General features: G+C 47.6%; 1 protein-coding gene across 5 annotated transcripts in view; it reads right to left on the reverse strand.

Annotated features, from left to right (window-relative positions):
* Positions 1-12,087, reverse strand: part of PRKD3 (protein kinase D3) — a 213,384-nt gene that overhangs the window by 164,699 nt on the left and 36,598 nt on the right. For all 5 annotated transcript variants that reach the window (XM_033937717.1, XM_033937718.1, XM_033937720.1 and 2 more), the window contains one exon: positions 1,490-1,679. In XM_033937717.1, coding sequence (XP_033793608.1) covers positions 1,490-1,679 — 190 coding nt within the window. The remainder of the gene's footprint in view (positions 1-1,489; positions 1,680-12,087) is intronic.

Consider the following 12,087-nt stretch of genomic DNA (forward strand, 5'->3'; position numbering starts at 1 on the left):
TTTTTTTTTTTTTAAACTAGAAATAAAAGAAAACAGCGATTCATGAAGAAAATTAGCACAAACCGCGGTGAGAGAAGGCACGAAGTAACAAAGCTAAACGCAAAGAGTCAAACACGAACTTCTTGGTTCCACGGAAAACTGAGAACTGAGGAGACTCACCCTGCGCTGGGCGGGAAGGCACTCGCGCATGCGCGGTGTGGTCGACTCGAAACTTCTAAGTTTCTACAAGCAAGTCTGCTTGCGAGGCTTCCGCATCCGGGCTCCGTCGATGACGTCACCCATATGTGAGAATAGGCTGCCTGCTTCTCCTGGGATAATAAGTATTAAGTACAATATCATAATTCTAAAAAAAATTTTTGCAATGGCTTACTGCCATTGCTAAAGATTTTATTAGACTTGCCATTTTATTTGACTTGACAATCCTACTACACAGCCCTCTGTATATAAAACTGGAAAAGGGCCACCAAGGATGGATATCATCACTGTTATAGTCTGAACAGCTGCCAGACGAGAACTGAGCAGATGGAGGCTGCTAGGAAGAAAAGCCATTACTATGAGTCAGGCAGATGCCAGGGGGAAGGATTGCAGATGCAACCAAAGCAACTGTCAGGCTAATGGGAAGAAAGACCAATGGTGCAGTCTAATTAGTTGCTAGATCACTAAGGAAAAGGATATCATCCATGCAGCTGTTTCACCTCCCGAGCTACCAACATCGTGCATTGACAAATACAGAAATATAGCCCCTGACCCTGCCATGTCAGCCAGAGCCTAGGGGTTAGGCATGGACCTCCTTGCCCCCATTCTAGGTCACCTATCTCAAAATATTATTTGCTCACATCAGCTCACTTCGCAGTAAGTGCATCCCCTGATGAGTCTGGGAGTGGACATGGACCTCCAAGCCCCCTTTAGGGTCACCTGACCAGAAGCGTAACCGTTTACCCGAGTTCACTTCCAAATAACCACTCATCTTCTGCCGAGCCAAAAATCTTGTATCTCAGGATTACCGCCACTGTGACAACCCTAACTCCACACCTCCCCGAACAAACCCACACACCTAAGGGCAGGTGGGAGGGAAAGCTGCCTCTGAGGACAGAAAGGAACTCTGTGCCTCAGAGGCTTGAGTCCTTATATCTCCCCTCCCATGATGCCTTGCTCGCCCTTCCCATCAATCAGTTCTATGCTCCTCAGAGGGAAGCTGAGTTTCCCCTCATGCTTCCCACTGCCCCTTAACCTCACTACCCCTCCTAGCCACCCTGCAGAGCCGATTCCCCATGGGCGACCAACTTGGGCCAACCAGCCCATTGTTAAGGTCGCCCATCGAGACCAGCTCTCGGGCTCTTCATTAATATAACAGGCTTAAAATAGACACCTTTTCAGGCTTAGGGTAAACACTCTTCCTACATGTTTCCTCACAAAAAATTATGAAGTAATCTTTAGATAGCAAAGGTAAAATTTCTGATAGATTAAAATAGTAGTACTAAATTCTTACCTTTACATTGCATTCCTTGGCGAAATAGGCCTTTGAGAAGTCTCTTGCAATACTGACATATTGTGGGACGTGTATAGGAATGAACAGCAAATGTATGTGGAACTTTCACTCTCCCTAGCACCATCTTCTCCATCCAGATAGGCCGGCCACTCCATGATGGAATTCTTCTACTAGGCTCTTGGTGAGAGTACTACAAATTGAGTTTCCAATAGGAGTCCGTTAGATTTAGAAACAAAATATTGCGTCCCTAAGCTTCATAAAAAAGTAAAGATAACAAAACCTTTGCAACACAAGTGAATAAAACATATTACAAAGTTGTTATACATCTTGAACAAAAGTAAAGCATGATTATGTTTGGACACATAATGATTGTCTTTGCTTTTCTCAACTTAGCAGTCTTCTTCTGCTTTCATTTCAGCTCAGTTGGAATCAGAGCTGGGACCCGGAGTCATGAACCTTCATTCATAATTACCTGTGTATTTTTCCCCTATTTTACATCTCCCTTATCTCCCCCCGTATGCTTAGTCTGATCATTGGAAGTAATTGTCCTGGGCCAATGACTCTGCATCAGGCCTTCTCAGTCCTACAATCAATAATCCTAAATCTGGTCACATAAACTCTCGGTGATGGGCCTATCACCTCTAATGCCTGTTGGAACTGTAAGCAACCCTCGGGATCCTTGCTATATATGATATATGAATGTATCAGCCCAGCCTTATATTGCTAGCTGTCAGCATTTTCTGTTGGCCTAACCAATGTCAGCAAATGCCTATGGGAGATTCTATCAGTCATATCTGATCTTGAAGGATGTCAGCGCAGATGGACCATCAACCTCAGAATGCCTAAATTACATCTAAATTATCAGTGCTTAAAAGTAACAAAAAACCTTGGCACAGCCCTGAGGTTCTGAAGATGGGCTAAGGTCTAGTGCTTAAGATGGACAGTAGCCCCAGCTGCATGGTTAATCAGAAGCCATTGACAGAGTAATACTGGAAATTAACAGTAACTCCAGTCTATGAGGGACAGTTTCTCTCTCTTTTCTTTTCCAGTCTCTCATGTCCTACACACCTTATTTATCATTGTTTCAAACAGTTTATGGGTACTTTACAACAATAGATTATATTTTTAGAAGAAGTCTCAAACTTATAAATGTAAAAGGTTAAAACCCCTCTCTCTCTGGAGCCTGGACCACCCTCCTTCTCTCTCTCTCCCTCTGGACCAATTTACCCTCTCTCTATATATATTTTCTCTGGATACAGCCTTTCAACTACCCAGACACACATTAATGCAGATAAACTGTCCTTTCTCTCTCTCTCACACACACACACACACACACACACACAAGAGTCTCTAAATCCACTCTGTATTTGTAAAGCTTATTTCTATCTCAGTCAAAAATTACAAAGACTAGGGGACACTCGATGAAGTTTCAGGGAAATACTTTTAAAAAACAATTGGAGGAAATTTTTTTTCACTCAGAGAATAGTTAAGCTCTGGAATGCGTAACCAGTGGATGTGGTAAGAGCGAATAGCATAGCTGGTTTTAAGAAAGGTTTGGACAAGTTCCTGGAGGAAAAGTCCATAATCTGTTATTGAGAGAGACATGGAGGAAGCCACTACTTGCTCTGTATCGGTAGCATGGAATATCGCTACACCTTGGATTTTGGCCAGGTACCAGTGACCTGGATTGGCCACCATGAGAACAGGCTACTGGACTTGATGGACCATTGGTCTGACTCAGTAAAGCTATTCTTTTGTTCTTATTTGTAACCCAGCATATGCTTGATGTATCTTTCTAAACATTGTCTTTCTGTAATATTAAGCCTATTTCTGCACAATATATTCTTTATGCAATCACTCTTGTCATTAATTTCACTTCCTACTGAACCTTCTATGAGGGTATTGAACCCAGGACCTGGCAGATTTGTAAGGCCACCACCTTATATCAAGTTTCAAGTTTATTTCATATTTGATAAAACTGCTTTTTTCAAAGATTACAAAGCGATGTACAATAAATAATTTTCAAAAAAGAGGGGACATACAATATAGGGGTAGACAGACGTGCACTTCAAGAGGAAATCAGGGAAGAACTGCTTCAACATCACCCCATCCAAAATCTTACATTTTGGGGGCTCATCCTTACATCCTCCTGTTTGATGTTTCTGGCAAGAAGTTTCAATTATTATATTTAAATCTCATTCTCTGGATATTTGTATCCCTACTTGGAATATGAAACTCTTTGATATCCTACTCATGGCTACTCAAAAATTAATTCTATCCAATTGGAAAACTTCACATCTTCTTAACATCCATACTTGGTGGAATTCAATTCTATTTCATCAGAGATGTGAAATGGCAATAGCTGAAAGATTGGGGACGTTTAGAGCTTCTCATAAAACCTGGTCCCTCTTATCTTGTTTCTGTGTATCTAACTCATCTTGACTGAAGTAGTCACACAGCACCCTCTCTTTGGGCAATCTGAGGTTCAAATATATTACAGGAATATGTTGAGCATTTATTGTATTTCTTTTTCATAAATCTTCAATAAAATATCTTGGAAAAACAAATCCTAAATCTGGCCACTAGGGGGAATTCTATAACTGGGCACCACCCTTTAGGTCAAACTTGCGGCCCACCAGGTACTATTTTGTGGCCCGCGGACGTGATGATCAAGTTTCTGGCTGGCTCCCTTGCTGCAGTTGTTTTTCTGTTCAAAGCCACTCCTGTCAGTGCGTGGTTTTACTTTCGTTTTTTCAGCATAGAGAATTGCCTCTACAGCACGGTAGGAGAAGTTTCAATTCTCGCACACGTTGCTGCTTAAATTAATTGTATTAAGCATGAATTGACAGTTTGCGAGTAATGCGGTTTGAGAGTGTTTTGCAAGACGACCATAACATTCCCGCAAATCGTGCCTTGCAAACCTAGCGTTGACTCGATTTGCGAGCTCCTCCGCGATACGGCATCACCCACTCAAACACAATCCCTTACCCTGATATGGCACCGGCACCAGCACCAATGCACAGGACATGCCGGTGCCCGAAGATCCTCCCTCTTGCCTGGGCTGGGCTTTGAGCACCTGTGAATGCTCAAGGCCTTCTGGTTCTTGCTCTCTCCGAGATTCTCGGAGATCTCCGAGAGATAAGTTTTCAGATTTTTCTTAAAAAGTGATAGAGATAATGACGTTGAGATAATCGAGGGAGGGGCCTTTGGCACCTGGGCCAATCAGGCCCTAGGATCCTGTGGGTTGGGCAGGGGAGGGGTGGGCTCACCTCATTTGGACGGAGGCGGGCCTGCTGGCCGGACAGTGCGAGGACACGTCCAGCCAACTTGCAGGTAAGCCCAAGGGGGGGTTCCGGGGTGGGGGGTTTTGTTGGGGGGGGTCCGGCAGGAGGGGTTGGGCACCCTCCTGTCGGTGATCTTTGGGGGGGGTCGTTGGGGGGTCAGGGGAGGGGGGTTGGGGCATTTTGTTTGGGGGGGTCGTTGGGGGGGTCCGGCAGGAGGGGTTTGGGTATCCTCCTGCCGGTGATCTTCTGGGGTGGGGGGGCGGGTTCTGTTGGCAGGAGGGGTTCAGTACCCTCCTGCCGCAATCGTCGGGGGGAGTTGGGGAGGGGATACTGGCGGCCATAGCCACGGCCGCTATACTAATTGTGGCAGGAAGATCCCTTGCCGCGATTAAGTATAGCGACCATGTCTAAACAAACCCGATTCTGTAACCGGCATCTGCAACATGGACGTCAGTTACAGAATAGGGTTTACATTGTGTGGGTGTAGGCCCAATTCTGTATAGGATGCCCGGGATGGGCGTCCTATACAGAATCCGGGCCTAAAAGCACAGCTAAGTACTTTTAGTACATAAATATTAAGTAAATGATAAATAAGAAAATAATTTTTAAAAGTAACATAAATTGATCCAATGACAAGTTGGAGCATAAAGCCACATACAGTGGTACCTTGGATTACGAGCATAATCCGTTCCAGGAGCATGCTCATAATCCAAAATGCTCGTTTATCAAAGCGAATTCCCCATAGGCCCAGCACAGGAGACAGATCTTCGGGCACCAGCAGGACATGCTGGTGCCGGTGCGGAGGCTACACTGAAGTAAGAAGAAGGTTCGGGTGGGTTGGGGGACCTCAGGTCGCGGCGGGGGGGTGCCCGATGGCGGCGGGGGGTGCCGGAATGCAGGGGGAAGGGTGACAGTTAGCGGGGGGGCGCTCGCAAATCAAGGCGTGCTCGGTTTCCGAGGCGACGATTTTGCAAATGTTTTGCTCGTCTTGCAAAACACTCGCAAACCGGTGCACTGGTAAACCGAGGTACCACTGTACTATGAAATATATTTGAGTATGTGGTAGCACCGCTGAAGATCTGGGAAATTGGTATATACAATAATGAGGAGTAGGATGAATGCGTGATGACATCAAGCATTTCTAAGTGGTGCACACTCAAAGTAAGGCATGAAAGCCCAGATTCTATGAAAGATGTCTAAAGTTAGGCATTTAAAAATCCGTGCCCCTAGCCAATTTAGGTGTCCAACTTAATTATTTAGAGTAATTGGCACTGATGAACAAGCTTCATTGGCTCAATAATTGGCTTACATTAAAACTGTTAGTTAGATGCCTAGTCTGAAGCACCTACCAGAAAGCAGACTGGTAAATGCAGATCATGAGTGGATCTTGTGCATGTTTTCCACGTAGGCACCTAAAATGGACTTAGAAGCCGGAATTTAGGCCAAGAAAACCCTAGCATAAATAGGAGGCGCCTAAAATTTTGATGCCTACTGGTGCCTAAGTCCAATTTAGATGCTGCTAGGCACAATTCTATAAACGGAACCTAACTGAAGATTGACAGCCACTCTGTGCTGTGTTCCTCAGTGCCTATTTTTTATGCACCATTTATAAAATTGGGGCTGAAATGTACACTAAGCTAGTATCCTGTAAAGCACAGTTACTTACCGTAACAGGTGTTATCCAGGGACAGCAGGCAGATATTCTTGACTGATGGGTGACGGCACCGACGGAGCCCCGGTACGGACACTTTTAGAGTGATTGCACTCTAAGAACTTGGAAAGTTCTAGAGACCGCACCGCGCATGCGCGAGTGCCTTCCCGCCCGACCCCGACGCGCGGTCCCTCAGTTAAGATAAGCCAGCTAAGAAGCCAACCCGGGGAGGTGGGTGGGACGCAAGAATATCTGCCTGCTGTCCCTGGATAACACCTGTTACGGTAAGTAACTGTGCTTTATCCCAGGACAAGCAGGCAGCATATTCTTGACTGATGGGTGACCTCTAAGCTAACAAAAAGAGGGATGGAGGGAAGGTTGGCCATTAGGAAAACAAATTTTGCAAAACAGATTGGCCGAAATGTCCATCCCGTCTGGAGAAAGCATCCAGACAATAATGAGATGTAAAAGTATGGACTGAGGACCACGTAGCAGCTTTGCAGATTTCCTCAATGGGCGTGGAACGGAGGAAAGCTACAGATGCTGCCATAGCTCTAATTCTATGTGCCGTGACAGAACCTTCCAGTGTCAGTCCGGACTGAGCATAGCAGAATGAAATGCACGCAGCAAGCCAATTAGATAGCGTACGTTTAGAAACAGGACGTCCCAATTTATTCGGATCAAAGGACAAAAAAAGTTGGGGAGATGATCTGTGGGGCTTAGTACGGTCTAAATAGTAAGCTAAAGCCCGCTTACAGTCCAAAGTATGAAGAGCCTGTTCCCCGGAATGAGAGTGAGGTTTAGGGAAAAAAAACAGGTAGTACAATAGATTGGTTGAGATGAAACTCAGAAACAACCTTAGGGAGAAACTTTGGATGTGTACGTAGAACCACCTTGTCGTGATGAAAGACAGTGAAAGGTGGATCAGAAACTAGTGCATGTAGCTCACTGACCCTCCTGGCAGAGGTGAGAGCAATAAGAAAAAGTACCTTCCAAGTGAGAAACTTGAAAGAGGCAGTAGCCAAGGGTTCAAATGGAGGCTTCATCAAGGCGGAGAGAACCACGTTCAGATCCCAGATCACCGGAGGTGCTTTGAGAGGCGGTTTCAGATTGAAAAGACCTCGCATGACTCTGGAGACCAGGGGATGAGCTGAAAGGAGTTTCCCCTGGACTGGCTCATGAAAAGCCGTAATGGCACTGAGATGAACTCTGATGGAAGTAGACTTGAGACCAGAAGTAGACAGAGAAAGCAGATAATCCAATAGAGGTTCCACAGCAAGAGACCTGGGGTCATGATGATGTAGGAGACACCAAGAAGAAAACCTCGTCCACTTTTGATGGTAACATTGTAGAGTGGCTGGTTTCCTGGAGGCGTCCAGGATGGAGCGAACAGGCTGAGATAACAAAGAATCAGTTGAAGTCAGCCCGAGAGATACCAAGCTGTCAGGTGTAGCGATTGCAGGTTGGGATGGAGGAGGGTTTCCTGATCTTGTGTAAGCAGAGATGGAAACAGTGGAAGTAGAAATGGATCCCTGGAACTGAGTTGAAGTAGAAGGGAGAACCAATGCTGTCTGGGCCACCGTGGTGCAATCAGGATCATGGTGGCTCGTTCCCTCTTTAGTTTGAACAAGGTCCGAAGCATGAGAGGCAGAGGAGGGAAAGCATAAAGGAACAGATTGGACCAATCCAGAAGAAACGCATCCGCTGCCAGACGGTGAGGAGAGTAAAGTCTGGAGCAGAATTGGGGCAACTGATGATTGTGAGGAGCTGCAAAAAGGTCCACCTGAGGAGTGCCCCATTGTGCAAAGATGGACTGTAGAGTCGATGGGTCGAGAGTCCATTCGTGGGGTTGGAGAACTCTGCTGAGCTTGTCCGCTAAGTAGTTCTGTTCTCCCTGAATATAAATCGCTTTGAGGAATAAGCGGCGCGAGGATGCCCAAGACCAGATTCTCTGGGCTTCCTGGCATAAGAGGCGAGAGCCCGTTCCCCCTTGCTTGCTGATGTAGTACATAGCCACCTGGTTGTCTGTGCAAATTAGAAGGACTTGAGGAAATAGAAGGTGTTGGAAGGCCTTGAGGGCATAGAACATTGCCCTGAGTTCCAGGAAATTGATGTGATGCTTCTTTTCCTGAGGAGTCCAAAGGCCCTGAGTTTGGAACTCGTTCAGATGAGCTCCCCATGCATAAGGGGAGGCGTCGGTGGTGATGATCAGATGATGAGGAGGCAGATGGAACAGAAGGCCCCTGGAGAGATTTGAGGATATCAACCACCATTGTAGAGACTGACGAAGAGACGATGTCACAGATATGTGTCGTGAGCAAGAGTCTGTCGCTTGAGACCACTGGAGAGCCAGGGTCCATTGAGGAGTGCGCAGGTGAAGCCGTGCCAGGGGTGTGACATGAACTGTGGAGGCCATGTGACCCAAAAGAATCATCATCTGCTTTGCAGAAATGGAGTGCTGGGACAGCACCTGCTGACAGAGCGATTGGAGGTTGTGAAGACGGTTGTCCGGCAAGAAGGCTCTCATCTGGACCGTGTCCAGTACCGCTCCAATGAATTGAAGTCTCCGCGTAGGAAGAAGGTGAGACTTGGGTATATTGATTTCGAACCCCAGTAGTTGTAGAAAAAAGATGGTCTGGTTGGTGGCCAGAAGAACAGTCTGAGATGAAATGGCCTTGATTAACCAATCGTCCAGGTAGGGAAAAACCTGAAGGTGGTGGGAGCGTAGAAATGCTGCCACCACTACCAGACATTTTGTGAACACTCTTGGAGAGGAGGCAAGACCGAAGGGGAGCACTCTGTATTGGTAATGACAGTGATTGATCATGAAGCGAAGGTACTGTCTGGAGGCCGGATGAATTGGAATGTGAGTGTAGGCCTCTTTGAGATCGAGAGAGCATAGCCAGTCGTTGTGATCGAGGAGAGGATAAAGCGTAGCTAGAGATAGCATCTTGAATTTTTCTTTGACCAAACATTTGTTGAGATCTCGCAGATCTAGAATTGGTCTGAGGTCTCCTGTTTTCTTGGGGACTAGAAAATACCGGGAGTAGAATCCTTGCCCCCTTTGGTCCAGAGGAACTTCCTCTATGGCGTTTAGAAGCAGGAGGGACTGAACCTCCTGACAAAGGAGGGCAGATTGAGGAGTGTGCAAAGCAGACTCTTTTGGTAGACTTTGGCCCGGAAGGGTGTGAAAGTTGAGAGAGTAGCCGTGGCGGATGATGTTGAGGACCCACTGGTCCGAAGTGATAACTTCCCACCGGCTGAGAAAGAAAGACAGTCGTCCTCCTATCGGTTGAGGGAGGAGAGGAGATGGTTGAACGCTGGCTATGCCCTCGAGGATCAAGTCAAAAGGGCTGAGTCGATTTTTGTGGAGGAGGCTGCTTAGCTGGTTGTTGCTGCTGAGGTCTAGGTGTTTGCCGCTGCTGTTGACGCTGCCTCCTAGGTTGCTGAGTGGAAGGCTGCAAGGGGCGAGCCACAAAACGCCGCTGATAGGCCGTTTGCTGTCTGAATGGCCGTGAAGGTGGAGGTTTCTTCTTGGTCTTAAGAAGGGTATCCCAGCGGGTTTCATGAGCCGAGAGCTTCTGGGTCGTTGAGTCCATAGAATCTCCGAACAGCTCATCCCCTAAACATGGGGCATTAGCCAACCGGTCTTGATGATTAACATCAAGCTCAGAGACTCTGAGCCAAGCCAAACGGCGCATGGCTACAGAAATGGCTGTTGCTCTAGAGGTAAGCTCAAAAGTGTCATATATAGACCTTACCATGAATTTCCTGAGCTGGAAAAGAGCTGAAGAGCACTGATGGAAAGCCTCACGATTCCCCACAGGAAGGTACTGCTCAAAGGAAGCCATGGTGGTAAGGAGATGCTTTAAATAAAACGAAAAATGAAAAGCATAGTTACCAGAACGATTAGCAAGCATCGCATTCTGGTAAAGTCGCTTACCAAATTTATCCATGGCTTTACCCTCTCTGCCAGGAGGGACAGAGGCATAGACACTAGCTCCTAAGGACTTCTTGAGGGTGGATTCTACAAGAAGAGACTCATGTGAGAGCTGTGGTTTATCAAAACCAGGAATAGGGATGACTTTATAAAGGGAATCCAATTTGCGAGGGGCTCCCGGGATGGTAAGAGGAGTCTCCAGATTCTTGTAAAAGGTCTCCCTCAGGATGTCATGCAAAGGGAGTTTCAAAAATTCCTTTGGAGGCTGGTCAAAATCAAGAGCGTCCAAAAAAGCTTTGGACTTTTTAGACTCAGCCTCCAAAGGAATGGAAAGAGATTCACACATATCTCTTAAAAAAGAAGAGAAAGAGGTGGAATCAGGTTTGGAGGAAATATCCTGCAGAACAGGCTCGTCCTCCTCTGATGAACACTCCCCTTCTGACTGAAGAGGTTCTTCAGAGTCGCCCCACAGATCAGGGTCTCGAACATGGGGACCACGGTCCCGAGACTCAGGGGTGGATGGTTCTCGGTGTCGGGACTTCTGTACCGACTTACCCGACCTCACCGACGCGGTACCGGGCGATGTTATCGGTCGCACCGGAGCCGATGTCTGTACCGATTGGTGATGAGACCTAGGCTCCGGTGCAAGGACAGGCATCGATGCCGATGAGGTCAAGCGTACCGGTACCGAAGGAGTGGATGGTGACAATACTGGCTGTTCCACGATCGGTACCGGTTGCTCAGTGGGGACCGATACCGGAGGGCTCGGTGTCAGGAGAGCTGGAAGGAGTTGTTTGAGCTGTTCCTTCAGCTGCACCTGCAAGATGGCCGCAATGCGATCATCAAGGGAGGGCACCGGTACCGCTTTTTTCTTCTGCGGTACCTGCGGTGCCGCTCGACGCCCCGGAGATGAGGAGCCCGATGTCGAGGGACTCACCTCAATAGGGGCGGAGCGCTTCCGCTGGCGCCTCACGGTCGGCAGGATTGGACTCTCTGCAATGGAGACCGGAGGACGTTCCAGCGGGGAAGGCTTCTTAGCCGGCTTACCTGCATGCTGCGACGTCGACGCGGTATCGCGTGGCGTCGATGAGGTGGGTGCCGACGAAACAGGTACCGAGACCGGCGCCGAAGACGCGGGGTCGGACATGTCGGTGGCGAAAAGCAGTCTCTGCTGTATCTCTCGATTTTTGAGAGTCCGCTTTTTCAGAGTGGCACAGCGGGTGCAGGTAGAGGCCTGATGTTCCGGACCCAGACACTGAAGGCACCAGTTGTGCGGGTCTGTAAGGGAAATAGGCCGTGCACACCGCTGGCACTTCTTGAACCCGGGCTGGGAGGGCATGAACGTAAAAACGGCTTCTGCCAAATCGAAGGCCGAGGCCTCGATGATGGCAGTAGGCCCCGCCGGGTCAAATCAAGAAACTTGACAAAAACAAGAGAATTTTTTTTTTTTTTTTTAAAGAAAGAAAAACGGAAGGGCAAAAAGAACCCGAAAAAGTTTACGCGAGCGGGAAGGCGAATGAAAAAATATTTCAACAGCCGTTGAAAATGCGACTTCTTAGCTCCGCGGAAACTAAGAAACTGAGGGACCGCGCGTCGGGGTCGGGCGGGAAGGCACTCGCGCATGCGCGGTGCGGTCTCTAGAACTTTCCAAGTTCTTAGAGTGCAATCACTCTAAAAGTGTCCGTACCGGGGCTCCGTCGGTGCCGTCACCCATCAGTCAAGA

This window comes from Geotrypetes seraphini, chromosome 3, assembly GCF_902459505.1.
Source record: "Geotrypetes seraphini chromosome 3, aGeoSer1.1, whole genome shotgun sequence".
In the NCBI taxonomy this organism is placed as follows: domain Eukaryota; kingdom Metazoa; phylum Chordata; class Amphibia; order Gymnophiona; family Dermophiidae; genus Geotrypetes; species Geotrypetes seraphini.